Source organism: Gouania willdenowi, chromosome 20 (assembly GCF_900634775.1).
Source record: "Gouania willdenowi chromosome 20, fGouWil2.1, whole genome shotgun sequence".
NCBI lineage: Eukaryota > Metazoa > Chordata > Actinopteri > Blenniiformes > Gobiesocidae > Gouania > Gouania willdenowi.
Genome location: NC_041063.1, coordinates 15,397,032 through 15,424,301, shown reverse-complemented (window position 1 = coordinate 15,424,301; position 27,270 = coordinate 15,397,032). Strand labels below are relative to the sequence as shown.

Genomic DNA, 27,270 nt, shown 5'->3' with positions numbered 1-27,270 from the left:
GAACAACAAAAGTAGACAAAAATTACTCTAAAAACACAAGACAATGACAAAAATGCACAAAATGACTCCAGAAATGCAGAAAATGAGAAAGAAATACACACATGGAGAAAAATACACAAATGTAGCTCCAAAAACACAAAACAGCGATAAACAAAACGACGCCAAAAATATACAAAATGACAAAATACACAAGAGACAACAAAAAATAACTCAGAAAATCACACAAAATGACATAAAAATACCCTTAAGAATGAGGAAAAACACACATAAATGACTCATCGAACACAAAACAGTAACAAAAACACACAAAATGAGAAAACAATATTCACAGGGCACAAAAATACACAAAAATGCAGAAATGTACAAGAACAAAAAATACCCAAAATGACAACAAAATACTCTGAGTGGTATTATGCTGAATGCTGATAACGTGGCCCTCTGAACAGACAAACAAATATTTGTGGCCCCCGCTGTTATAACCGTTGCCTCTAAAACATGGATCAATAAAAACTATTTTTGTTTAATGAATGTTTAGGGACTAAATGTTGGCCAGCAGAGGTCACTGTGTTGCATTAAATTAGAAAGCTTTGTTTTCTTTATCTCTTCAACCGCTTCCTTTGTCAGTGTTCCTTTATTTTTGTATAAAGCTAATATTTCATCTTTCACTTGTTCAATGCTTCTAACATTCATTTTGGTTTTCATAAGAATTATCTTCCTTTCACCTATTTACAGTCTAAACCTGTAATCATTAGATAGGAGTCCTTAAAGTGTCTGTACCCACCTGTTAATAAATTATAACATATTGTTAATCATCCTCTGACCTTATTTTTTATTTTCTAGTGACAAAAATAAAAACCTATATTCATAACTTTTTGACCACACATTCTAGTTCAACCGCACAAACTCAATAGTTTTTTTATGTAAACAGCGGAAAAAACAAAAGCAGTAATAAAATATTTAAAAACCATTTCAAGAAGGCTATTTGTTGACAATTTTAAGGGAAAAAGAAGAAAGAATTAAGGGAATCTGCTCTGTAAAATAAAAATGTATGATAGCTCAACTGTGACAAACAAAAAGCTGCACTCCTATTCCACATTAATCGATCCAATTAGGAGAACATAGTAAAGAAAAGAAAAGAAAAAAAACCTATGATAAAATTTGTAACATTTTTGTATAATTACGTTGCTGTGGATTGGGGCACAAACCTGAGCAATTCCTGCCATTTTAAAGAGGGACAAAGCCAAGTAGAAATTCAGCGGTGGCAGAGCAGAGGTGATTCCTCGACACATGCAGTAAATGGACAGAAGATCATCCACAGAAGGAATTCCTGTTCATTGTAAGAGTAAAACACATATTATTCCACTCAAATATGAACACACACTCATATAAATTTAACGAACATTACCCTCTACTCCTTTTATACTGCCCATTGTGCTGATTATCTCCAAATCGATGGGCCAATAGTGTGGCATAAGGAAATAAGCCAGATCTGCCAGAGGCTGCCCAGTGGTGGACAGTTCCCAGTCCAGCAGAGCAATCACACGAGCCTCAAAGCATCAAAACACACAAATGTTAGATATTTTTCTAACAAATGCAGATAAAATAACAAGGCAGCCATCATTGAATTTGCACCTCAGTTGGATGGAAGATTAAGTTGTCCAATCGGAAGTCTCCATGCACTAGTGCGACTTCATTGTCATTCTTTGGTGAATTTTCATTCAGCCAATCGGACAGCTCGTTCATGGCAGGGATGTCCCTGTGGGCGGCTAAAGTGTACTGCTTTGTCCAGGTGGAAACCTTCACAGAAGAAAAAACATTTCTAAACTTTGCAGTTTACAAATAAAGTCTGATTCAAAAGCTACTGTATGTCTCACTGACTTGTCTGCGGCAGTACCCGGATCCTCTACCAAACCCTTCTAGGTTCAGTGAAGTCAGGTCTAAAGAGTGAAGCTTAGCCAACACTTCCACAGCAGCAACATACAGAGCCGTCCGTTCAGCTGGGTTTACTCCAGGAAGGCGAAGATCCCGAAATAATCGCCCCTGCTCACAAGAAATAAGAAAAACATTCATATTTTAAAAAAGCTAATTGACAAGATCAAGCACGTAAACATCTACCAGAACAAAGATTGCACCTTGACATGTTCCATCAAGTAGAACTCAGTCCCAATGACTTCCACATCAGTGCAGTGGACCACAGGCTGAGGCACAGGGAAGCCCACAGAGGAAAGAGCTTTCTGGACCCGATACTCCCGGTCCACCTGCAAAATAACACTTCAATGTGTCACCGCTGTAGAACGACGCCATTTTACGGAGGTGTTAACACTTTACTGATAGAGTTGAAAGCGGCAGAAGAAATAACGAATCAAACAAAGAAAACAAAAAGACTAACTACAGATACTAGACCACAAACATCTGTTTTTTCAAAAAGAAAAATCCTAACCCAGCAATGACTTGTACTGTACATCCAAATTCTGTTGTGAGTTTGAAACCAATGCAAAGCCAGTCTTTCTGTTATGTTTCTACGTAGGCTGCAAACGGGAAGAAAATTTCAGCTAAATTTCCATCTGAACTTAAGCTTGGGAACTTGGGGAATATTCTAAAATACAAATCTTTCATGGGAATAAGTTATTGGAATTAACCGGAAATCAGGAGTAGTTTGAAATAAACTGCACGATATTCAAACATGAATATTAACATCCATTAAAAAATAAATAAAAAACATAACATTTCAACTGGGGTTGCAAAATTTATGGGAATAATTGAAAATCATCAAAATTGAAAGTTGGTCCTTAACAGGGATGTTAAATATAGTTAGGAAAATATAGTCCAGCATTATCTAAAATAACAGCATCAGATATTAGAGGGCCTATACTAGATTTCCTCTTATTGCGCTAACTTCCGGGATATAATCAGTGTGTGCTCTCCTACGAAGCTCGCTAACGTCGTACAGAGCTAATTCACCATGGTAACTTAGGCTGAACGACTAACCTAGTCGAAACTAGGTTTTGTTCTGGATTAGATAGCGATTACTAAAGTCCTGCCTCCTGACCAACCAGTTCTCTTAGAAAACAACTTGTCCAATAAAAGGAGGATCATTGTGTGAACATGTCTCTGTGTGGATCTGATGTGACGCTGACAGAGAGAGAGAATATTTAGACATTGATGCAATCCTTTCATTTACCAATGACATCCTATAGGAAACAGAGAGATTTTTATCTAATGGACTGATAAAGTTAAATAAGCCAGCTGATAAAGCCTGCGTACATCGGACGCTTTCAGGCAGATTTATTCATTCATTCATTCATGTATTCTGGAGTGATGCAAAGATCCATCCAACCATCCATTTTCTTTCGCTTTATCCGGGGCCGGGTCACGGAGGCAGCAGTCTCAGCATAGATGCCCAGACCTCCCGATCCACGCACACCTCCTCCAGCCGTTCTGGGGGAACCCCAAGGCGACACCAGGCCAGCTCAGAGACATAGTCCCTCCAGTGTGTCCTGGGCCTTCCACGAGGCCTCTTCCCAATAGGACATGCCTGAAACACCTCCCAAGGGAGGCGACCAGGAGGCATCCGAAACAGATGCCCGAACCACCTCAGCTGGCTCCTTTCGACGTGAAAGAGCAGCGACTCTACTCCGAGCTCCATCCGGGTGACTGAGCTTCTCACAATACATATACGACAAAAATAAACATTTTAGGGTATTTTCTGGGTTCGGGACAGGGTTAGGGCTAAAAAAAAAAAAAAAAAAAAGGTTAGCAGGGCAGCTAAAAATAAATAGAAAGTGTCTATTTGTACAGTTGCCATACAGACAACCCCTGGTGCTATTGCTACGGTAACCAAAGTACAAGTAAGTAGCATCTTAAGGTCAAGGTTAGGTTTAGGTTATAACCCAGTATCACAACAATTTTTAGGGTTAGGGGTTTGGGTAAGGTTTAGTCTTAGTGACGCGCCCTAAACTGACCAATGACTGACCACGTGACATAAACTGGCCAAATAGAATGTCGGAATATTGATACGACAACCGTACGGATAGCCACTGCCGAATAATATGAGCCAAAAATAAAACTGACGGAACTTTAAGTCACGTGGTGCGCCTATCACGTGACCTAAACTGGCCAATAAGGGGCGCTGCGTACGGATAGACAGCTAATGTCATGTACTGAGTTCACATCGTACTGAGATTGTATATGTGCAATACCGAAAAATACATTTTTGCTAAAAAAAATTTTTTTAATTTTTTTTAAAGATTACATTCTTTTTGTTTATTTTTGTTTTCAAAGTGAACAGACATGTGTTTTATTAGTTTATTGGATTAAGTTAGGATTATGGTTACAATCTCAGTACGGAGGTAAACTAAGTACGTGACACCGGTTCATTGACACGTATTACGTACTGATAGCCACTGCAAACAACAAATACAGCATGTCAGTAAAAATGTCTTAATATTCTGGCATAATTAACCGCAGCAGTCTGATAATAATTACCACTTCAGTTTATGAGTAACCCTGGCAAAGGGTGGTGCTCTGATGCATTTGTTAAACAGTCTATTTTCTGATCATCCGCCAGCATTAACAGGAAGAACAGCAGGAAGTTTGTCAAACCACTTTATTGACATTATCCCAGACAAAGGGGTGAACCCTCACCTTATGAGCCCCTGGCAGCAGCTCCCCTGGAGGTCTCTTCCTCAAAACGAAGCTCTTAAACGGTGTCTGGATGAGGAAAGTCGGGTTTGACTGGCCAGTACTGAAACACATTAAACACATTAGTAGAGGTTATAAACCAGGTGGAAGTCTGTCTCACCTGTATTGTCTGATTGAAATAGTGTCATTCTTCGACACCACAGCTTTGGCAGACAAATATCTGTGAAGACTAGAAACATCAAACTTGTGCTGCTCTCGGACTAAAGTCGTCTGGTCCTCCATCTTTCAGCAGGATAAATCATTACTAACTTCAGACTTTATAACTGTTGATAAATGTTTACGCATGAGCACTGGTTGGTGTCTCGGCTCAACTAGTTCTTGGTTTAACTGGTGAGTGACTCCTGTATCTGTCGGTTGTTGCTGATGGAAAGGATTCAATAAATAGACGAGTACGATTTAAGAAATAAATTAGAACTTTTGTATGGATTAATGAAGCAGCTTTATCATTATATTTTTGTTTTCCGGGGATAAGAAACTGTGAGGTGGACCACCAGTTAACTCGGTTACCATTTGAACCGGAAATACGTATTTTTTACCATAGACATTATAATACATAGACGCCACATCGACTGCTGCCGCCCACTAGAGCGGTGCGTCAACATCTTGGACCGGTGGCAATCGCTGTTATTATTATTATTATCGTATGATATTATCGTTTAAGGCTACATGCATTTGACAATTATTATTATTGTGTAATTGTACTACGACTGTATTATTATTTATATTCTTATAAATATCGTTATATTCTTATATTATTGTATTATTATTTTTGGTTATTTATATTTTATATTATAGTTACTGGTATTCTCATTGTATTATTATTATTATTATTATTATTATTATTGTTACTGGGTTGTTATTATATCATTTTGTCATTATTATTATTATTGTATATTATTAATATTATTCTTTTTCTTATTGTTACTGGATTGTTATTACTATTATTATTATTATTATTATTATTATTACTACTACATCATCATCATTAATTTCTGTAGCCAAATAACTGAAATACTCAAGGATGTGTGTGTGGAGATTAAGTGTTGAGTGGTAAAACCAGTATTTTAAATATATCCAAGCACCTTGTATCATAACTACATGTGTGACGTTTTTTTAAAAAAAAATAAAATAAATAAACAGTGTGGAAATCGGTTCAAAATTGAACGAATAACTACTTAGAGATTGAGAAATACCTCTTTCTGTGGTAATGTTTATGCACCGCTGCCTCCACCACCACCGGTCCAAGATGGCGGCGCTGTTGACGTGTCCCTCCACAGTCGATGCGGCGTCTACGTACAAAATGTCTATGGATAAGACGGCACGCACTAAAATACAATTTGTGTAGACAACAAAAACGAATGTATTTTAAATAATATGTATTAATTATACAATCCGGACATTTTAATGTGAAAAGTATAAACATAGACATGTAGCATTTTTTAAGTCGAACCGGAAATGTTGATAGGGAATGTTTTTCTACACGGACGGCAATGACGGGAGCACACGCTCTGACAGCTGAGTTTATATAGACGTGTACTTTCTGTAGTCGTTCACATTCACAGAAAATAATCGCATTTGATTGTTTTGTTTTCACTTCTTTGTGTTTATCGTGTTGTGCTGATGGCCACGGTGGAGGAGCTGAAGCTGAGGGTGAGAGAGTTGGAGAATGAGCTGATTAAATGTAGACAGAAGCAGAGCTTTGTGGATGATGCTCACAAGCACACGCAGAACAGACCGAGGATCGACAGAATGAGTGCTGAAGTAGTGGATTCCAATCCTTACAGGTCAGTTATTATCCTCTGCATTCCGACACCATCCAGGTTTGCTTGAGCTCCACGAACGACGCCCAATGAGTCACTGATGTTGTGATTTAAATGGTGTCCGTTTTCAATGGTGACCAAGGCTAGTTGTTATAACACTATAGTTGTATAGTGTACTGTATAGTGTTACTCATTTGTGGACGAAGTTGAACATAATGTACACACAATTTTTAGAAATGGAAAGATGTCGCTTTTAGGTTTTTATTTTATTTATATGTAATTACATTGTCACCAGTTATAATAAATACCATATGACACAGATCACCAGTGTCCTACAGAGCCCAGGTTAATTCAAGTGTTTTTGTATTTCAGCCGCCTAATGGCTTTAAAGAGAATGGGCATCGTGGATGACTATGAGGTTTGTTTGTTTTTTAGTCTATATTCAACTGTTAATTTTTTCTAACAGATTTTGTTTTCCGCATTGAATATTTTTGCGTAATAAAACCTCTCTAATGGAAAACCCTTAAAAATACATGTAGAGAATACACAGAGGCACAATATCACTTCAACTTCTTGATTTAAAGTACTCTCAATTAATGTATATATATATATATATATATATATATATATATATATATATATATATATGGTAAGAAATAGAATATATAAAATTTACTTCTAAATTGGCACATTTGTTGTCACTGAATTCCGAATTTGAATAGATAATCCTGGGATGTATTTTTTCTTTTTTATATAGGTTTACTGGGGGGAAAAATTATCAATGTTAATTAGAATTAGTCGATAATAACTACTATAGCAAGTTTATTAACACCCCCCCCAAAAAAACCTCCTTTGACTAATTTTCTTTCTAATTTAAGGGGAGAGTAAAAGATGTTGGAAAGAGAATAATAAAGTGCTCATAATGTTGTGGATGCTCTCACAAAGTTAAATTTATAGTTAAAGAAAAGACGTGTGTCAAAAGCAGATTTGGAGTCATAAACCTTGAACTGTTGGGAAAGAATAATAATAATAAAGTACATTTCCACAGAAAATCCGGACTTTCACAGTGGCTGTTGTGGGTGTTGGAGGCGTTGGCAGTGTGACAGCGGAAATGCTCACTAGATGTGGCATTGGTAAGGTAATGGAAACACTTTTATTTAAGAATATTTTTGTGCGCGTGTATTTGTCTTTGGCTTGTGTCTTCACTCTCTTTGTGGCTTTCCAGCTCATTCTCTTTGACTATGACAAAGTGGAGCTGGCCAACATGAACAGGCTGTTCTTCCAGCCTCACCAGGCAGGCCTCAGTAAGGTGGAAGCTGCAGAGCACACACTAAGGTAAGAAGGTTCGGGTTATTTTCAACCTATACTCACGGAGTTTGTCACTAAATTACAGTACATTTGCTTCTTTCTGACAGAAACATTAATCCAGATGTGTGGTTTGAGACCCACAACTACAACATCACCACTTTGGACAATTTTAATCATTTCATGGATCGTATAAGGTTGGAATTCTACATTGTGGACTTTTAGGTGTTTGTTTTCACTGTTCTCCTCTAAAATTATGTTGGTTTCTTCTCAGTCATGGAGGACTGGAGGAAGGGAAGCCAGTGGATTTGATTCTGAGCTGTGTGGACAACTTTGAGGCCAGAATGGCCATCAACACAGTAAGTTTATCAGTGTTGGTAAAAAAAACACGTAGCATCAGTGTCATTCAGAGGTCTGGATGTACGGTAATGTTTTGCGTTTATTCCAGGCTTGCAATGAGCTGGGTCAGATCTGGATGGAATCTGGAGTCAGTGAGAACGCAGTATCGGGACACATCCAGCTGATCATTCCCGGAGAGACGGCATGCTTTGCTGTACGTCTGCTCGCACTGAGAACAGTTAGCCTGCTGTGTGTGTGCTGTAATGCAGTGTTCAATGTGTTTTCAGTGTGCGCCGCCTCTAGTGGTGGCAGCAAACATCGACGAGAAGACTCTGAAAAGGGAGGGCGTGTGTGCGGCTAGCTTACCAACAACGATGGGCGTGGTGGCTGGACTTCTGGTTCAAAATGTTCTCAAGTAGGTTCATATCGTCAACAGTCAGCCTGATATCCAATGATCCAACATTTTTCATCTGATTGAACAAATAACCCTTTCCTTCCAGATATCTGCTTAAGTTTGGTTCTGTCAGTTATTATCTTGGCTACAACGCCATGCAGGACTTCTTCCCCTCTATGTCCATGAAACCAAACCCCCAGTGTAACGACCGCCACTGCAGGAAACAACAGGACGAGTACAAGGTACGTTTGACCAATAACCATGGTCCAAGCTTTGAGGTTGTCCATCTGAGGTGAATATTTGTTCCTCTGTGCAGAAGAAAGAGGCAGAGCGGCCTAAAGTAGAAGTTGTAGAGGAAGAGGAAGAGGTTGTGCATGAAGAAAATGACTGGGGTAAGAAAAATAATAAGTCTGACGTGGATAGTCAAGGTTTTTATGCGCAGTAATACAAGTATGTGTTGTGAAGGTATCGAACTGGTGTCAGAGGTGACGGACACTGAATTACAGACTGCATCAGGTCCAATGCCCGACCTTCCAGAGGGCATCACTGTGGCTTACACAATTCCAGCTCAGGTCAGTGTTCTCCCTGCTTTGAATCTTTTCAAATGTGATGACCATTGTAGTTTTTTTTTTGTTGATAATAATAAAAAAAGCATTGATAGTCAAGTTCTAATCCATGTTTGTTTTTTGCATTTGAACCAGGTTCAAGAAAGTGGTGAGATGTTGGAGGACACAGAACAGAGCCTGGAAGAATTAATGGCCCAGATGAGAAAGTTGTAGACAACAATCATCCATTTCAACGTTGGCTAACAAATCTTTCTGCTCTTTACTGTATTAACGCTTTTTTTTATTTGTACACTCTTATTGAAGAGTCGCTGTAAAACCAACCATGAAATATTATGGATGGTTACAGCTGAGAAAAAGCATGTGCTGTGTGTGGTTTCCCAAAGGAAACCCCTAATGTGAGAGCAGCAAACACAGGAGTGTTGATCACTGAACTATGTCATATGGAACTATTCATGCATCAATAAATGTGTTTTCTGAAGAAATCATCCTGAAAAAAAAAAAAATGTCTTAAACTTTTCAGTATCACACAGTCATGCAATGTACTTTAAGAAAACATGTGCAGCATTAAGGAAACAAGGCTCCTTCAATAAAGTATTTATTAGTTGGAATACAATCTTGTTTTTGTCCTGGGATCAATTTCACAGATTCAACGAAAACTACATTTTAAATTTCATTCATTATTAGATTCAAGACATTTGGTACCTTGTTCCCTTTATTTTAAAGGCTTTTTAAGCAACATCACATTTTTAATACTTGGAGTAAATAAATACATTGACATACATCAACAATTTGTTTAAAAAAAAAATCAAAAATACAGTTTATAAACTTGCTTTCATGTTTATCTGCTCCAACTTTGGAACTTATTAATACTAATACTATTAATATGATAAACACATTGGCACATATTTTAGCTTTTGCAGTTCTTCACAAAAACCACATTTGGCTCCCAATAATATCTTGCATATTACATTTTAAATGGTGCTGTATTGAGATTGGTCACAATGAGGTACTTGAGGTTTGATCGTCCTGCTGATGAGGTGTGTTGTCTTTAAAAGACCCAAAAAAGTTAATACTTTTATTTTATATCGTAAACTTTACACAAGATAAAATGCCTGGCATTATGCCTGATTAGTTATAATGTGATAAAACATTTTATCTGAACCCGTGTCATAATAGGGCAAATCTCAACAGTATAAAAACATTCTAAATGTAAGCTGAACCAATATAATTTCCTTTAACTAGAAAAAAGAGAGAAGATGAACTAATAATAATAAAAACGTTTGCTTTAAATTGCACATAGTTTGGGGAGGAATGTCTTGAGTACCTTTTAAACCCACATTTGTATATTTGAGATTGTTCACATTTATCTGATTGCACTTGGATGTGGGGCCGCTCCACATTTTTGTCCTCCTAGTGTAGATGTGCTAATTTCACAGGTTTATAACACGTCATATAATTACATTATGAATGATTAATCCCTACAACCTGAATTCAGATTACAATGCTGGGGTGATAATTGGACGTGGTCCTTGTTTACAATACACAGCAGCGTTTAGCCATCAGTGAAACAGAATGGTCACCTGGGTGCTTGATAGAGGGGGTGGGCAGGCCCTCTGAGACTTAACGTATCCCCACTGGACGAGTGACGAGAAGGGGCGTTCCCACATACCAGTGATTGCTCCGCTTCCTTGATCTCCATTGCACGCTTGTAAAGCTCAGCTGCTTTCTCAAAGTCCCCCTCTTCATAGCTGAATATGAAAAAGAAATAGTAATGGTGTGATATTTGTAGTTCTGAAGTCAACCACTCAGTTTGCTGTACCTGAGCACAGCCAGGTTCTTCAGGGTCTCACCGACCCGAGGGTGAGAGCGTCCCAGAGTGTCTTCATACACCTTCAGGGCTTGTTGGTAAAGTGGTAACGCTGCTCCGTGCTTCTTCTGTGGAAAACAATGCAATATTTGTCCTTAATCATCCCTTAAATATCTATACTTTAAAGTGGCAAAGTAGATGCATTTAGCTCATCCCAGCTACTCCAGTGCTGAAATGAAACAATTGCTTTTTAAGCTTCAACTATTTCGTTTTCTGTTGCACAACAGCTCACTGACAGTGAAATATTTACAAAATCATATAAAATGCTGTACTTTTCCAGTTTAAATAAATGAACACACCCACACACACACAGTGTTCTCACCATCTGACAGTAGATAACAGCCAGGTTGACCAGTGCAGTGGCCACACTGGGATGTTTGGGCCCAAAGCTTTTTTCCCTGATTTCCAAAGACAGCTCATAAAGAGGAAGTGCCTTCTCCAGCTTCCCCTAAACAACACACATCAAACCAGGTTATGAAACAAATACCATCAACAGAAACAAACCCTTCCCAGCAGGTGTGTGCATCTCACTCTGCGTTTGTAGAGCATGGCCAGGTGTTTCAGTGTGTACGCCAGCGACGGGTGGTCGTGGGACAGAGCTCTCTTGCGGATGTCCAGCGCCTTCTCATACATGTCCTCGGCTGTTTCGTATTCCTTCCTCTCCGTGTGCAGAGCGGCCAGGTTGTTGAGGGACTGGGCACAGTCGGGGTGATCCGCACCGAGGACACGCTGACGCATCTCCAGAGAGCGGGTCAGGAACACCTTGGCTGCTCTGGTGATGCCGAAGAGAAGAAGCACAGTCGTTAACGTTCGGATATTAATCCCGGCTAATAATGTAGATCAGGGGTTCTCAAATGGGGGTACACGATGGCACTACAGGGGGTACTTGAGAGAGCGAGAGAGAGAGAGAGAGAGGTAAATGAACAAATAAAGTGTCAGTCTTGGTCCCGCACTAGGCATGAGATGAACGGAAATGATAATAAACTATAAAAATGAAGCTATTCAGGAGCCACTAAATCAGTGTTTCTCAACCTTGGGGTCAGGATCCCATGTGGAGTCGCCTAAACTTTCTGAAAATTTTAAAGTTTTTTTATTATTATTATTATTATTATTAAAACAAGACACAATCTTAAACAACTGTATTTCTATACCTTCACTTTGTGAAATATAAATCTTGTTCAACTAAAATGCAGTAAAAAAAAACAAACAAAAAAACAATCTGAGCGTAAACATAATCAAAAACTAATTTTAGACAAAAATGTCTTTGGGATCGCCAGAAATTCTTGATATCAAAATGGGGTCAAGATCCAAAAAGGTTGGGAACCACTGCACTAAATACTGTTTTTTTCCATTTATTTACAAAATGAGAAATGTGTGTTATCATGAGTTAATTCTATCATTATGCTCTATAGTTGTTTATAAATAGTTCACAATTTTCTAAGCAAAATGTTGTAGTTGGACAAAAGGGCGTACTTGGATTCAGAAATAAGAGAAAGGGGGTTTAAGTAACCACTGATGTAAAAAATGTGTGTGGATGGTGGCTGTGCTGTGCATACTCCAGGTTGTTTTGGAGGTAGTACAATACGCCCAGCTCGTTGAGCGTCTTCGCACAGTCTGCAGAGTCTTTCCCTAGTGTGAGCTCCTCCAGCTGCAGAGCTCTGCGCCTCAGCAAAGTAAAGCCATACTGTAAGGTTGAGCAGACGAGATGCATCAGCACACAACCAACATAACAACACGTGCAAGAAAAAATAATCTTCAAAAAACATCTTCACCATGTGACCTTTCTGTCGAGCAGTCTTCTGACGAATCTTCACCGACCTTTTTCTGAGTTTTTCTGCTTGCTCATACCTTATAGAAAGCAACAGGGGTCCCATGACATGTTTTTTCTTTAATTAGACTCTGCCTTGATAAAGTGTCAGAGAGCTGGGGAGAAAGGTTACAATCTAGTGATGGATGATCTACCATTACTGAAACTATCTATACGTCTGACCTTTTAAGTGTAAAGAGAAAAATAAAAAGATTTCAAACTCCACTTGGACTCATTCCTTCATTTAAAAAATGTTTGTTGTAGGACATCATTAAAGCAATATATATATATATATATATATCTCAGATCTATATCTCAGACAGTATTCCTCATCATATCTGCATGCCAACAAAAAAAAACGTTTAAATACTTGTTCTGTTTCTGGTAGATCATGGCGAGCGAGTCCAGTTCTCGTGCCACACTGGCGTGCTCGGCACCGTAGGCGTTCTCACTTATCTCCAAGGCTTGTTTGTACAGCTGCTCAGCATTTCCATACTTTTTCCACTGCACATAAACTCCAGCAAGTTGGTGCAGAGACTGAGCTACACTGGGATGGTCCGGATCCAGGGCTGTTTCTCTGATCTCAAGGGACCTCTGTAAAGGAGCTACTGCCTGGAAAAACAAGACAGCATTTAGGAAAAAAATAGCTTGATTTACAAAAAAAATAAATACAAAACATTAAATGTTCCACTTTTATTAATTAAATCTATTAACAACTGTTTAGGTCAATCTTCTAATTTAACTGAAAAAACATTACACTGTAGATCAGGGGTCATATATAGTTCAGGGTCCAAGTAGGGACCAGTTTGTCTCAAGTGGTCAGCAGATTATAGGCGGGAAAACAAACACTTCCAACATTATATGTAAAGTATGTAAAGCACTGACAATATCCAAAATATGATTGGTGGATATCAATCTCTACAGGATATTTACTTTAAGTTTGACATTTTGTGACCAATTTTTATTTAACTTGGGGAGATTTTTGAGCCTTGAGTTTGACACATGCAGTAAAACCTAAAATCATCTTTGTTGCAAAACAAAGGTGATCTTTGTATCTTCCTGTATGACATCATGACATAACGATGGTTCCTACCTGACTGGGAAGACCAAGATCCTTAAGGAAACGTCCCAACGTCTCATACAGGTTAGCCAGCTTAGTCATGCTGTCTTCACTCTCACAGCTCTTCTCATACTGTTTCAGAGAGTCAAAGTACTCTGTTGCCATAGAGCTTTTGTCCTTGCCCACATACTGCCAATAGGCCAACAGCTCAGAGAAGTGACCCCTGTGGAATATGAAACGTCAACAAACCTGGCTGTGATGCTAGCCTCTGCACATGTGGTGAGTTGTGTACCTTTTGTAGAGGTTTTGTGAGACAAACAGATTCAAAAGGCTGAGCTGCAGTTTGACTCTGTTCTCCTGCTGCTGGAGCAGCCAGGGAAGCTCATCAGCAACACGCCACGTCACCACATCCTCACTAAAATGAAATACAAAATAATGGGTTGCACGGTGGGAAAGTTACAACCTGCATGTCTGAGGATAAAATGATTGGCACCTGAGCTGCTGATTGAAGTAAAGGATCAGCTTGTCTCTGTATGTAGCAGAGCTGCTTCCTCGACCCAAAAACTCCAACCTCACTGCTTCCCAAGCCTGAAACAATAATTATATATATACATAAATAATCTTCTAATCATCTAGATCAGGGGTTCTCAATGGGTCTCACCCTGGGACCCACATTTTGCCAAGGTTATTAAATCGCTACCCACTGTTTTTTCAAATAGCTGTTGAAAACACGCATATATCTTTTTTAACATAAATATATATACATTTTCCTGTGCAATGTGCATTTCACGTTTAACATCAGAGACATTAAGCATTTATTTATTTTTGACAAGCTGTCCACGACCCACAAAGTACAGGTCTGTGACCCACTTTTGGATCCCGGCCCACAAGTTAAGAATCGCTGATCGAGATTACACCCCACAACACAATAGGTACAACAGTGGCATCACATTACACTTTCAGCACAACCAAAATAGCTGATGCGGTTGACTTTCCCCACTCCTTCCACTGTCACCCTAACTCCATCCCCCCTGTTCCTTTCCCCCACACCCAGGTGCAACACTGCCCTCTCTTTTTACATATTTATGGTTTTATTATTTAAATGAATATGTATTTCATTGCAATAATAAGACATGCATGGTTGTCATAAAAAGATAGTGTTGACCTTCGACAGCATGTGCAGACAAGGTGAAAATAAAACCATTTTGTTTCCTATAATACTTTTGACTATCTATCACCGATTACCTGCAGGTGTTGAAACCTGATGAGCCCACAGCGGAGGGTTAAAATACAGAGTCTGCTGAGGCGATGGAGCATAGAGGATAGAACAGGCAACTCAATCTCTGGGAAAAGATCGAGAGCCTCGGATTCACTCAATCCATTGTGACTGGCACACACAAGGCACAGCAGCTTAGAGAAAACAGAAACCCAAACAGTTATGATGGCTGTGAGCACACAGAGGAAACATCCACCTGTTCAAATTATCACCTCTTTCATTATGTGCTGCTCTCTGTCTGAGCTGAGGGAGTTCAGGGTCATCTTTAGGGCCAGTCTGTAGAGCGACATGGTATCCTGACACTGCAGGCACAGCTCCAGGCTCTTCTCCTGTGATGAACTCCACATGCTGATGTAAAAAACATCAACAAATAAACCACTGTTTATCAAAAATAGCTTTATTGTACACAGTATGAAGAGTCTCTGACCTGGTTACCATCTTTGCCAACAGTGTGACATACAAAGCATTGCAGGTCGATGCAGAGCGACAGTGTCTTTCCAGTTGTTTCTCCTAAAATAATCATAGAAATGCATACAAAGTGATAAACTCACAAAACAACCCTTTATAGGTTATAAACGCACAGCTCTTGTGTTAAAAAGACAAACCTGTTCTTTGGTGAGCTTTAAATCCAGGCTCTGACACTCAGCACTGATGATGCTTCTGACCTCTTTGGGACTGAGTGGGTCTAAGTGAAGGGTGGGCCACAACCTAAAGAAATACAATACTTACATTATGAAGGGTCATTGTTCACAAGCCTCTTTATGTGTGTGTGTGTGTGTGTGTGTGTGTGTGTGTGTGTGTGTGTGTGTGTGTGTGTGTGTGTGTGTGTGTGTGTGTGTGTGTAAAAAAAATATTTATTTATTTGAACGATTAAAAATAGATGAAAGTGAATAAACAAATAGAAAAAACAGAAATCTCTAAAAATAAAAAAAACAATTTCAATATAATACACATTTGACAAGGGATAGGAAGAAACCTATAGGCTTGTCAAGTCCTACCCCAATTCTTCACCATTAACAAATGCGAAATCCAATAAAATACACTAATAAACTAAAATTAACTATTCTATTGAATCTAAGTGCTGCATTTGACACTGTGGATCACACAATTTTGTTGCACAGATTGCAAACATGGATTGGACTAAATGGAGAAGTAATGCAATAGTTTAAGTCCTACTTGGAGGAGCGAAGTTATTTTGTAAGCATTGGAAACTTTGAATCTGACAGATTATCAAAGTCCTGTGTGGTTCCTCAGGGCTCTGTTCTTGGACCCCTTCTGTTTAGCCTTTATATGCTTCCTTTAGGACAGATTTTACAGAAATGTAAGGTTGATTATCAGAGCTACGCAGATGGTACACAACTATATCTATCACTGAACCCAGATGACTATGGTCCCATTGAGGTGTTGTGTGACTGTTTAGAAAAAGTAAACTGCTGGATGAGTGAAAACTTTCTTCAACTAACCCATGACAAGATGGAGGTGATTGTCTTTGGAAACAAGGAAAAGAGGACTGCTGTCAGCAATTATCTTGATTCTCGATCTTTAAAAGCTAAAGACCAAGTCAAAAACCTTGGTGTTCTGATTGACTCAGATCTTACATTCAGCAGTCAGATCAAATCTATCACAAAAACAGCCTTCTACCACCTAAAGAACATCTCCAGAGTGAAAGGTTTAATGACTCAAAAAGATCAGGAGAAACTGGTCCATGCTTTTATCTCCAGCAGACTGGACTATTGTAATGGTCTTCTAACAGGAATCCCCCAAAAGAGCATCAAACAGCTACAGCTGGTTCAGAACGCTGCAGCTTGGGTCTTAACCAGAACAAAGAGGTCAGAACACATTAGTCCAGTTTTAAAGTCTTTACACTGGCTCCCAGTCAGCCTCAGAATAAACTTTAAAGTTATGCTGCTGGTGTATAAATCTGTGAATGGGTTTGGTCCAGAATACATTAGTGACATGTTAGTCAGGTATGAACCCAGCAGGTCTCTCAGATCTATGGACACAGGTCAGATAGTGGAGCCCAGAGTTCACAGTAAACATGGTGATGCTGCTTTTAGTTGTTATGCTGCAAAGAATTGGAACAAACTGCCAGCAGAGCTGAAGTCAGCATCACATATGAACATTTTTAAATCAAAGTTAAAGGCACTTTTTTTCTCTACTGCGTATGATTGAGAGAGAGATTTTTGGTCATGTTGTTGATGTAATGTGTTTGTTGATGATTTTAATTGATTTTACTGGTGATTTTAAATGATTTTACTGATGTTTTTAAATGTTCTTATTGATTTTAAACAACTGAATGTTTTATCATGTAAAGCACATTGAGTTGCCTTGTGTATGAAATGCGCTATACAAATAAATTTGCCTTGCCTTGCCTTGCCTAGCAATGTGACTGAGAAATGTTAAACTGTATCTGTGTCTCACCTCCAGGCTTGAGGACAAGTCTCTACATTGACCGACACCACCACTCTGACATTAACAGGGAGAGGATCGATCAGCCACTTCATGTGTCTCTCTGCTTGCTTCAGTAGTAGAGAGAAAAATTACATCAATGATTTATTTGGACGAATCATAGAGAAAATTATAATTCAAACATTCCTGCGACTAAAATAGAGAGATTAAAAATGACCTGTATTTGGTCGATGGAGTCAATGATGATAATTATATTTCCTTGATGTCGAGCAGACAATCTTTCAAGCCAACGTGGAAACTCCTCTAAAATCTTACTGGGCTCCATGGAAAATCCAGAAATGGACCAAAAGTGCTGCAGCAACTGCGTGAAAAATTTGTTTTTTAGCAAGGCAGAGCATTTCACTGAATGTTCATGTTGTTATGAGCAGAAGGGAAGCTCTCTTACTTTAACTGTTAGTCGTTTAATAATGAGAACAGGCTCGGAGCTGGTAGACAGCGGACGCCCAACAAAATGATAGAGAAATAAAGTATTGGGCGACTGCTTCTGCTGTAGCTCAATCCTGAAGAATAACCAGTGAACAGAAAAAATATACTTAAAGGGAAGCTGTCGTGGAAATGTAGAGAAATAAAATGTGTTTAATGCAGCGATTCTCAACTGGACCTATACTGGGTGGGTCGCAGACAACTGGTCAAAACTAAATACTTAGTGTCTCTCATGTTGTACTTGTCTTTTATTTTGAAAGACTCTTTTCTTTTGACAGGCATGCTGTGAAATGCATGTTGCACAGGAAAATATAAATTTATGTTTTAAAAAAAATATTATGTATCTGTGTTTTCAACAGCTATATTTTTAAAAACCGAATTAAAAAAAGTGGATCACGATTTAATGACCGTGGCAAATTGTGGGTCCCAGGGTGAGACCAGTTGAGAACCCCTGGTTTAATGCATTACCAGTAAACAAAATATGTACTCCTTTTTATTAAAAAAAATACACATTAAAAGGATTTTTTAGAACGATTTTCCTGACCAAAATGGCGGCTTCCCATATTTTATACCCCAAGATATAATTGTTCTAAAAAGTCATTTTAATGTGATTTTTATAAAAAGGTGCACATATTTAGTTTATTGGTAATTAAACATTTTTTTGTTTTATACATTTCCACTACAGGTACCCCATAATAGAAACACAACACTGTTATAGTGCTCGAGGTTTAATAACAAATAATTTTTTACCATTTAGAAAGGAGCAGAGATTTTCCTGAACCCGGACCACCAGATACCAGTAAGGGCGGAGTGGGAGGGGGAGCAGTTATCATGTCATTCAAACGATCTATGTACTGAGAGGGAAAGAGAGAGAGAGACTGATGAGGTGCCTTTAAATGAAGCTTTTGTGTTTGGATGGATCACTACCAGGCAGAAATATCTGCTTTACCTTCTGAAAACCCAGCAGTGAAGTGGTGCTGCTACACGCCTGCTGAAAGGACTCCATCTGCTCCTGCTCGTCATGCAGGTCCCACAGCACATCTCCTGAATCTTCTTCTCCTTCCTCGTCTATCCCGGAATCTTTTAAGTCGGCATCGGCTCCTTCAAAGCCCAGCAGCTCCTAAATATTTGGGATGCAAACCACTGGTAGAGCAGCTACTGAAAGAACGTGCCACAAAACAACACAATGGAGGTTTGGCATTGGGGAATTGCAGTGTGATGTACCTGTTTGATGGCTTTTTTTAGTTGAGCGTAAATCAGGTCGGCTCCCTCCTCTGCTGAGCCGCTGTGATCCACCACCTAATCATGTCAGCACAAGTGAAACGAGGCACAAACACAGGATATCAAGTGGAAAGACTAAATGAAAATGTATCTGTCAAGAAAAAGTTATACTAAGTTCATACTGTGAGTGCAATAAAGGGCAAAGCAGAAGTAGTTTGGATATAAAATAAGCTGCATTTATACAAATTAAACCTTATAGAGCACATGTGTCAAACTCAAGGCCCGTAGGCCAAATTCGGCCCTATAGAGTATCAAATTCGGCCCGCTCGAGAAAGTAAAAATAATAGGAAAATCATGAAACATTTTGAAAAATGACCAACTAATTAAGTTGTATATATCTCAACTCCTTCAAATACAAAAACTCAATTAAAATGTACAATATTTGCTGAGCTCAGTTTGTCCACTTCTTGTATCACATGATGGCTGTCATTTTTAGTAAGTAAGTAAGTAAGTATTTATTTATAAAGCGCTTTTCGCAGATAAAATCACAAAGTGCTGTACACAGAAACAATAAACATACATTTACATCACATGTGTAGCATCATAAAAGGGCAGTAAAATTAAAAATAAAATCTTGTTAACTAAAAGCTTTTTTGAAAAGCGAAGTCTTCAAATGTTTTTTAAAAGTGTCCACGCAGTTCATCTCCCGGAGAGACTGGGGCAGACCATTCCAGAGTCTGGGGGCTGCAGCCTGGAACGCCAGGTCTCCTCTGGTTTTAAATTTAGTTTTTGGGAACCTTAGTAGACCCTGACCTGAGGATCGAAGGCTGCGTCCTGAAGTGTAGGGACACAACATGTCTGAAATGTATAGAGGAGCCTGGCCATGCAAAGCCCGGAATGTTAGAACCAGTATTTTATATTCAATCCGGAAATTGACAGGGAGCCAGTGTAGGGAGGAAAGACTTTTTTAGACTCAAATTGTTGAAAGAACAATTTTCCAAAATCTGACAAATTTAGGTGAAGATCCTGCAGGGATGGATATACTCACATAATTTATCATTTATATATATCGTTTATACATAGAAGTGCAAACCATGGCACATTAATGTTGAATTTGCTCAGTCCGATATCAGCCAGAAAACAAATATCAGATTTTATCGGACTGCATCTAAAATCTCAGATATAATATATGTTGTTTTTTGGATGCATTTTTTCAACATCTTCTACTTTATTTATTAATTTGTTTTATTTAATCATAGAATATTCTTATTTTATTAGTTAATTATATGTAATCCATTGGTTTATCATAAATTGGTCTGTTTTTTAATAATCAAGCCTTTTCTAACATACCACAGTACAAAATAAGTAATAAAAGTATGTATGATTTGTGTTGATATCGGATCGGATTGATATCGGTATTGGCCAATACTCAAGGCTGAAATATTGGTATCGTATCGGAAGTGAAAAAGTTGTATCGGGACACCCCTACTCTTTTCCCACCTAAAATCCGTGGCCCACGTAAGCTTAAACTGGTCCGTATTTGGCCCCTGAACTAAAATGAGTTTGACACCCTTCTTATAGAGCATGCAGTATTAAAGCCATCAGTAAAAGTTCAGCGTTAGTTTTCGGCAGACTTCTTCTTTCTCATGCATACGCACCTTGACTTTGGCAGCCTTATCCGCAGCATTGACTCGCTCCAGCAGCTGTCTGATATGAACAGTCAGGTTATGATCTTTTTCAGTCCTCAGGTAGAGCACCAGTGGGTGGCCGTCGGGATTCTTCACAAAGGCCTCCTCACAATCCTCAACTACAGAGCTACACAACAGCATTTCAAATTAATACAGAACTTCTCGAGTAGATTAGCTGCCTTTTGTTTGTTTGTGAATAAATAATAATGCTATTACCTAGTGACTGAAGATTTGAGAAGAAGCACAGATAAAGAACTCCTTTTGATCTCTTGCATGCGCTCCACGGCGTACCGGTCAGCGGTTTCCTCTGGGAAGTAGATGTTCAGGTAGAAATGACCCAGACTTTCACACATCCGCCGCAGAGCAGAAGAGTGTTTCTGTAATTATTGTATCACACACACACACACGCACACGCATCATATTTCATGACTTTTCCTAAATTGATGAGTACAATTATTTAACCATAACATTGGTCTTCCTAAGGGATAAATTTGACCCAAGTTGTTTTAGCTGTATAAAACGTATCTGTCTGCGTGAGCCATGCGTAACCTTACACCCCCACACCTGCAGGTGCAGAGTTGATACCTTTGACTTCATATATGACATTGGGCATGGGCATGAATATGTGTGTTTGTATATCTGTGTGTGTATGTGTGACCTACTGCTCACACCTGCCAAAGTAGAACTGATATTTCCCTCCAGTCAAGGTTTCATTATCAACAGGTTATTTTCGTATTCAACAAATAAACAAAGTGCCTGACACAAAAACTTGGTTAACAATTTTCTGGAGGCAAACATCCCTGGGGTCAGATTGACACCAAGGGTAAAATGTGTTAGAAATATAATATTTGAGGATAATAGGAAGGTTAAGCTGTATTTATTACCAAAACATCTGCTTGCTTCAATTAAGACTCAAATCTATAGTGTAAAATTACAGGTAGCGCAATATTAGGATAAATGCAGAACACATATTTAACAAACCTTAATAAAGAAATTCAGCTCTGCTTTAGTATCCTGGGTGAAGATCAGGTAACAGCGGACTGTGTTACTCCATAAGACCTGGGGCACATGTGGCGAGACCTGAAGTAAACTGGCCACTGCAGCGTCCCAGTCATCTGAAGGATACAAACAACAAAGTTGTACTAAAAAGTAAAGCAAGGGTGGAAAAAAAAAATTATTAATTAAACCGTGTAAACATCAAAGTGTTTTGTATCATAGTTCACTCACCCCTGCTGACATTTGCAAAGGGTCCCTCCACGTCAATCAAACTGTGAGCAAATTCTGGTCCTCTGAAGGTCTGCTGCAACTGCATCATACTTCCCATAGAGGGCTCACTTCCCAGTGCCCCACCAGTCCAGTACTCACATTGAGTTCCTGCAGCTTGGAAATAGAACGCACAGACATTACACTTTAAGTTCATCAGCATTTTTTTTTATTTTTCAAAAAGTGTAGAAATGAAAGGAGTATTGTCTCAGTCTTTGGCAAAGCACAAAAATTGTAGTAGAATAAACGTTAATAAAATATGCAGCTTCTGTATTATTCTGTCACCTGTGACAGTTGTTTGGTTGTCGTCTGAATCAGAGTCATTCGGATCGTAGACCTGGATGCCTTGAGCCTGCAGTTGTTGAAGTTTGGATTCCAAGTCTCTCTTGGCCCGCAACAGGTCCTGTATCTCCTTTTCTTTGGTCTCGCGGAATATCTATCAGTCATTAAGCCACACACATGAAAAAAAACAAACATCAGAATTAATTAATGAGATGTCAATCAGGGACAAACAAGGCATGACACACACATGTGAGGAAATTTACCTTAAACTGTCGTTTCACTTTGTCCCTGTCGTGTTCAAAGGTGGCAGCTCTTTCCATCGCTTGGTACTTTGCTTCAACGGCACTTTCTTTTTCTCTCAGTATCTTTTGGTAGGTCTTCTGCAAAGCCTGGTTTCACAATGAGAATATCCAGTCAAGTTACGGAGTGAGAACTGAGGAGCTATGAAAGCACTTCTTTACTGTGCTAGTCCAAATTCTGCCCGTACAGTATGTATACAAGTAGCTGTGTACAATTTATCTATTGAACAATCTGTTCTCTATTCAAAGGTAAGCATGCTAATGGTAATGTGGTTTCATGAGCTGCAGGTAGGGTTGGGGTCAATAATAATTGTAATTACATAATTGATAATTCATTACAATTATGATGTAATTATAAATGTATTTGGAAAAAATCAGTTGCTGTTTTAATAATAGTTCAATTGTAATTGAGTTCAGATAATTGGCTTTTTAATTGTAATTGGCATGGACATTCTATAAAAACTGTCATTGCCGAGGCAAATTTTTTTTATAATTTTGGATTAAAAGATAATAAATAAAAAAAAAAGAATAAGGCTATCATAAGACCCTACAAACTAGCTCACAATATGATGATGAGCACACTTAAACTGGGGTGAAAATGTGAAAAAATTTCAAAGGTAAGGCAAATCTTTTTTTTACCGTTTTTTTTTTACATTTCTGAGCTAAGGAATGAAAACGTTTTGTGGGGTTATTTCTTTCAGGTTTAGTAATTGTGATGAATTGTAAGTGAAATTTAGTAAATAAGAACATAATTGTAATTGACATTCAGGGGAAAAATACTAATTGTAATTTTAATTGTAATTGGGAAAAATGCCAGTCACTGGAATCATAATTAAGGTGGAATTGAACATGGACAATAGAAAACATAATTGTGATTGAAAAATATAATATAATATAATATAATATATATATATATATATATATATATATATACACACACATAAATATAAAAATTACCATATAATCATTAACAATAATCACAGCTTTTTTTACCTATGCATTTCATTCACCTAAACCCTCTCAATGTTTATGAAACCATTATTATTATTAGGAATTTGGAGAATATATTTTAAAAAAAAAAGAAAGAAAAGAAAGAAAGGAAGGGAAAAGATCATGTTAACCAATTCAAGGCTAAAAGTAATAATAAATAATTGGAAATGATGTGCCCATAGGGAGCCTATGATGGTCATACCTGCAGTTCAGCTCTAAGTCTCTTGTTCTCCTCATCCAGCTTTGCTTCCTTCTTCTGCATGGATGTGATTTCATTATTCTTGCTGACACGAAAGATTTCATACTCCTTCCTGAGCCTCTCATACTCCGCAGCATACTCCAGATCCACAGATCCAGTGGATTTAAAACTGGAGCCAATGACCCGGGGCCCCCGGCGAAAAGAGCTGCGCAGGAGTCGTGCTTTGGGCTTCACCTCCACTGGTATCTCACAGGCTTCTCCCCCCTCACCTCCATAACCATCCTCGATCACCTCCCCTGGGCTGACCAAGGAGGACGCCGTGCCCATGGTGGCTGAGGGACAAGTCAACCTTTAAAGATGGCCATGGCTCCAGGCTGTAGGAAAACAAACAGGACAAGAATATACCAAGTTAGCCAAAACTGACCAAAACAATAATGCAATAATGACTCATCCTAATCAATGTTTGTTTGTTTTGTTTTTGTGTTTTTTGCTTTTATTTCTATTAATATGATGGATTAAATTAGTTGTAATAAGTACAAAATAAATAAAATGAAAATCATATCCCATTGTTTACACAGAGAGAATTAAATATTGCATCAGAGCAGGGGTGTTTAACTCATTTTAATTCAGGGGCCAAATACAGACGTTTCATCTTAAATAGGCTGCAGATTATAGGCGCTAAAACAAGCAATTTTATCATTCATGTGCCCTAGTTTATACATCCAGCTATAATAATAAATTGGAAGTGTCTCCTAGTACATAATACATATCTATATACCAGCAGTCTATCCGCACAGAAGATGACGTTATCGGACCTAAGGCGCCTGACTCAAGGGTTCTTCCTTCCGCTGCCATGGGTTCACATCCCACATTTGACATATATGTTTTCTTTAAATTTTACATATTTAACACGGCAAATTCTACCTTTAAAAATATATATACGAAAATACCATAAAATAAAAACGTTATGGTATTTCATGGGTTAGAGTTAGGGCTAAAATAAAAGGGTTAGCGAGGTAGCTGAAGATAAAATAAAACTTTAATAGAACTGGGGAATTGTTTGAGAAACATTGCAGGATTTTGGAAAAATTGAGATTACAACTATTTGAAGTTCAAAAGGACTGCCATTGTGTGACACAGGCATTGGAAAACTATGAGCCCTGTGGGGGGGGGAAAATGCAGCTTCATTGAATTTGAATATTTGGAGATACTGAGATATCTACAACTGAATTAGTTGGTGATTTACACAATGACTCATGTTTTCACTCTCTTTTTTACATTCTTCTGAGGGCCGAATTTGGAGCTTTAAAGGGCTGGATTTAGCCCCCGGGCCATAAGTTTGACACTTATGCATTCCAGGGTGTTTTTGGTGTCAAAGGCATCACGGCACACCTTCAGGGTTCTAGTTGTGTCCATCCATGCTACAATGAGGGCGGTTACGTCAGTAATCAGGGTACATGCATATCAGGTGGTTATTTTACAAATTGTTTTTTTTTTTTGGTTGAAACTTGAAATTGCTGTTTTTGGTGTATCTTTAAGCTAAAAATCTAGGTACATTAACACATACAAACGCGTGTTTTGTCGACTGACTATAAGCAAAGTCTTGACTTCAGCCCGTTACTTTATCGTCAGAACATTCCATTACTGCAGTGGTACTAGCCTAACGCAAACTCAACTATTTATTCTTCGCTTTTACGCACTCAGCGACACATTCACGGATCTATACGCGATTATAATGACACGATAACTAACGTATACATGTCCTATGCCAGAGACACAAGCTAAATAATGTATATCGAGCTAAACGGAGAGACAAGAGCAAACAAACAAACACTTACGGTCCGTGGCTCCTTCACAGCTTCTTCCTGGCTACCTTGGTAACAAGATGTTCATACGGGTGCCCGTAGAGGTCAAAACTGTGAGAAATTATATTTCTATGGAAATAATCAAAATCTGTTTAGTACCATTAAAGTCGAATACATAGATTTAATTCTACTTAGAGTATGTAGCGTCATGTAATGTAATTGTGCTGTATTTTATCCAAACAACTAAAATTGTACAACTAGTGCAGTTGTTTGAAGTTTTTAGGGGACAATTATTTTCTTATTTCGATCATTTAACAGGTATATTTGACATTTTTCAAGCATGTTTTTCATACATAATACTAAATATTGACTTGACTTACTTCTGATTTCATTTTTTATTATTATTTTTTTTAATAAAAAACAAACCTTATAGAGGTTATTTATCTATTAAATTGTATTTTGTTGTTACGAGGCATATTTAGATGTAACATGTATTTATGTACATCTTTATTTATATATACTCCTCTTAAGAGCCTGTAACTTACCTTATGAAGCCATGGTGCACTATGGAATGATCTCCAGTCCATCACAATCACTGAGACAAGTCATAAACATTCACAAATGCAAAGCCAAATACCAATATATCTTTTTTTTTTTTTTTTTTTTTTACTATTAATGAGACTATGGATTAAACTGGAAAAAACTAAGTAACCCAGATCATGCTAAGAATGTGATTCTACTTGATCTATTCAGTGTCAAATATCCTGGATATTCTTTTACTAATAATAAAGTTATGCAATATCAGTAATTTATATTAGTTTATCACGTTTAAAGTATATTCTTGAATTTTAAGTTACTGTAGCTAAATCATAATTCTAAAAGTGAGATACATAGAACTGAACATAGACTGACAAATATGAACCCAGATTAAGTGATAGTCACACACTTTTACTCTTTTGAAAGTTAAATGAACATAATTTAGGAATACACGTTTTTAAACTGAGGAAGCAAAACAATAGTGCTTGGAGTAATAAAGTATAAAGGTTATTATTATTATTTATTCTTACGTAAAATTAACTGTGATAGTTAAAAATAAGACCACAAATAAGCAGAAAAAACATGCATATAGGTTGTCTACGGAATTTCTGTAAATCCATCTAAGTTTAATTTGTAACTGTGTTGAGTATAACTATTGTAAATTTAAATGTTTGTATTGTATGTATGCTGATATATAAAACTATCTTCACTTTTCTTTTTCTATTCTTTAAACCTACATGGAAAAGAGGGTGATTTGAACAAAGAAGAAATATATAAATTTTTCAGTTTTTTTTATTTTATTTTTTTTTTTTACTCGACTCATAAAGACCACGTGCATCTTTTTACTTTATAATTGTATCTGTCAAATTGTGTTGTATGCCATAAACATTGCGTGATGGTTCCAACAAAAATACAGAAAAATAATTATAAAAATTAAAAAAAAAAGACAAAACTAGATTTTTATTTTCCTCTACATCAATCCATTAACTCTACATCTGATTTCTTATAATGAGTTTGAT

At 37.8% G+C, this 27,270-nt stretch overlaps 4 protein-coding genes across 7 annotated transcripts in view; 2 read left to right on the top strand and 2 right to left on the bottom strand.

The window, feature by feature from the left end:
- Positions 1 to 737, top strand: part of LOC114454556 (U2 snRNP-associated SURP motif-containing protein-like) — a 12,718-nt gene extending 11,981 nt beyond the window's left edge. Inside the window, exon 16 of the mRNA XM_028435104.1 lies at positions 733 to 737. Coding sequence (XP_028290905.1) covers positions 733 to 737 — 5 coding nt within the window. The remainder of the gene's footprint in view (positions 1 to 732) is intronic.
- Positions 734 to 5,000, bottom strand: acad11 (acyl-CoA dehydrogenase family, member 11). Its single transcript, XM_028435103.1, has 8 exons — positions 4,802 to 5,000; positions 4,645 to 4,744; positions 2,133 to 2,258; positions 1,879 to 2,040; positions 1,633 to 1,797; positions 1,406 to 1,547; positions 1,206 to 1,327; positions 734 to 739 (listed from the first exon to the last, which is right to left on the bottom strand). The coding sequence occupies exons 1-8, from the start codon at positions 4,921 to 4,923 to the stop codon at positions 734 to 736; spliced, it is 945 nt and encodes a 314-aa protein (XP_028290904.1). The 5' UTR covers positions 4,924 to 5,000.
- Positions 5,001 to 6,188: 1,188 nt separating this feature from the next.
- Positions 6,189 to 9,681, top strand: uba5 (ubiquitin-like modifier activating enzyme 5). Of its 2 annotated transcripts, XM_028434680.1 has the most exons (12): positions 6,189 to 6,485; positions 6,834 to 6,879; positions 7,510 to 7,599; positions 7,687 to 7,796; positions 7,877 to 7,963; positions 8,041 to 8,125; positions 8,215 to 8,319; positions 8,393 to 8,520; positions 8,606 to 8,741; positions 8,816 to 8,891; positions 8,965 to 9,071; positions 9,201 to 9,681. In XM_028434680.1, the coding sequence occupies exons 1-12, from the start codon at positions 6,322 to 6,324 to the stop codon at positions 9,276 to 9,278; spliced, it is 1,212 nt and encodes a 403-aa protein (XP_028290481.1). In that variant the 5' UTR covers positions 6,189 to 6,321; the 3' UTR covers positions 9,279 to 9,681. The 2 variants fall into 2 exon arrangements, with proteins under 2 accessions (XP_028290481.1, XP_028290482.1); XM_028434681.1 differs by lacking the exon at positions 6,834 to 6,879 and having other exon boundaries at positions 6,368 to 6,485.
- nphp3 (nephronophthisis 3) lies at positions 9,291 to 25,867 on the bottom strand. 3 transcript variants are annotated; one of them, XM_028434678.1, is made up of 29 exons: positions 25,748 to 25,867; positions 23,913 to 24,283; positions 22,685 to 22,810; positions 22,425 to 22,575; positions 22,104 to 22,256; positions 21,858 to 21,991; positions 21,093 to 21,253; positions 20,847 to 21,003; positions 19,192 to 19,266; positions 18,917 to 19,087; positions 18,718 to 18,821; positions 17,930 to 18,044; positions 17,702 to 17,845; positions 17,497 to 17,594; positions 15,681 to 15,783; positions 15,503 to 15,585; positions 15,288 to 15,423; positions 15,045 to 15,209; positions 14,293 to 14,387; positions 14,092 to 14,214; positions 13,833 to 14,022; positions 13,110 to 13,351; positions 12,705 to 12,780; positions 12,489 to 12,616; positions 11,464 to 11,704; positions 11,255 to 11,380; positions 10,885 to 11,000; positions 10,646 to 10,813; positions 9,291 to 9,552 (listed from the first exon to the last, which is right to left on the bottom strand). In XM_028434678.1, exons 2-29 carry the CDS (start codon positions 24,234 to 24,236, stop codon positions 9,516 to 9,518), a joined length of 3,942 nt encoding a protein of 1,313 aa, XP_028290479.1. In that variant the 5' UTR covers positions 24,237 to 24,283; positions 25,748 to 25,867; the 3' UTR covers positions 9,291 to 9,515. The 3 variants fall into 3 exon arrangements, 2 of the variants coding, with proteins under 2 accessions (XP_028290479.1, XP_028290480.1); XM_028434679.1 differs by having other exon boundaries at positions 22,104 to 22,250; XR_003672527.1 differs by lacking the exon at positions 9,291 to 9,552 and adding an exon at positions 9,945 to 10,541 and having other exon boundaries at positions 10,580 to 10,813.
- Between the last annotated feature and the right edge of the window lie 1,403 nt (positions 25,868 to 27,270).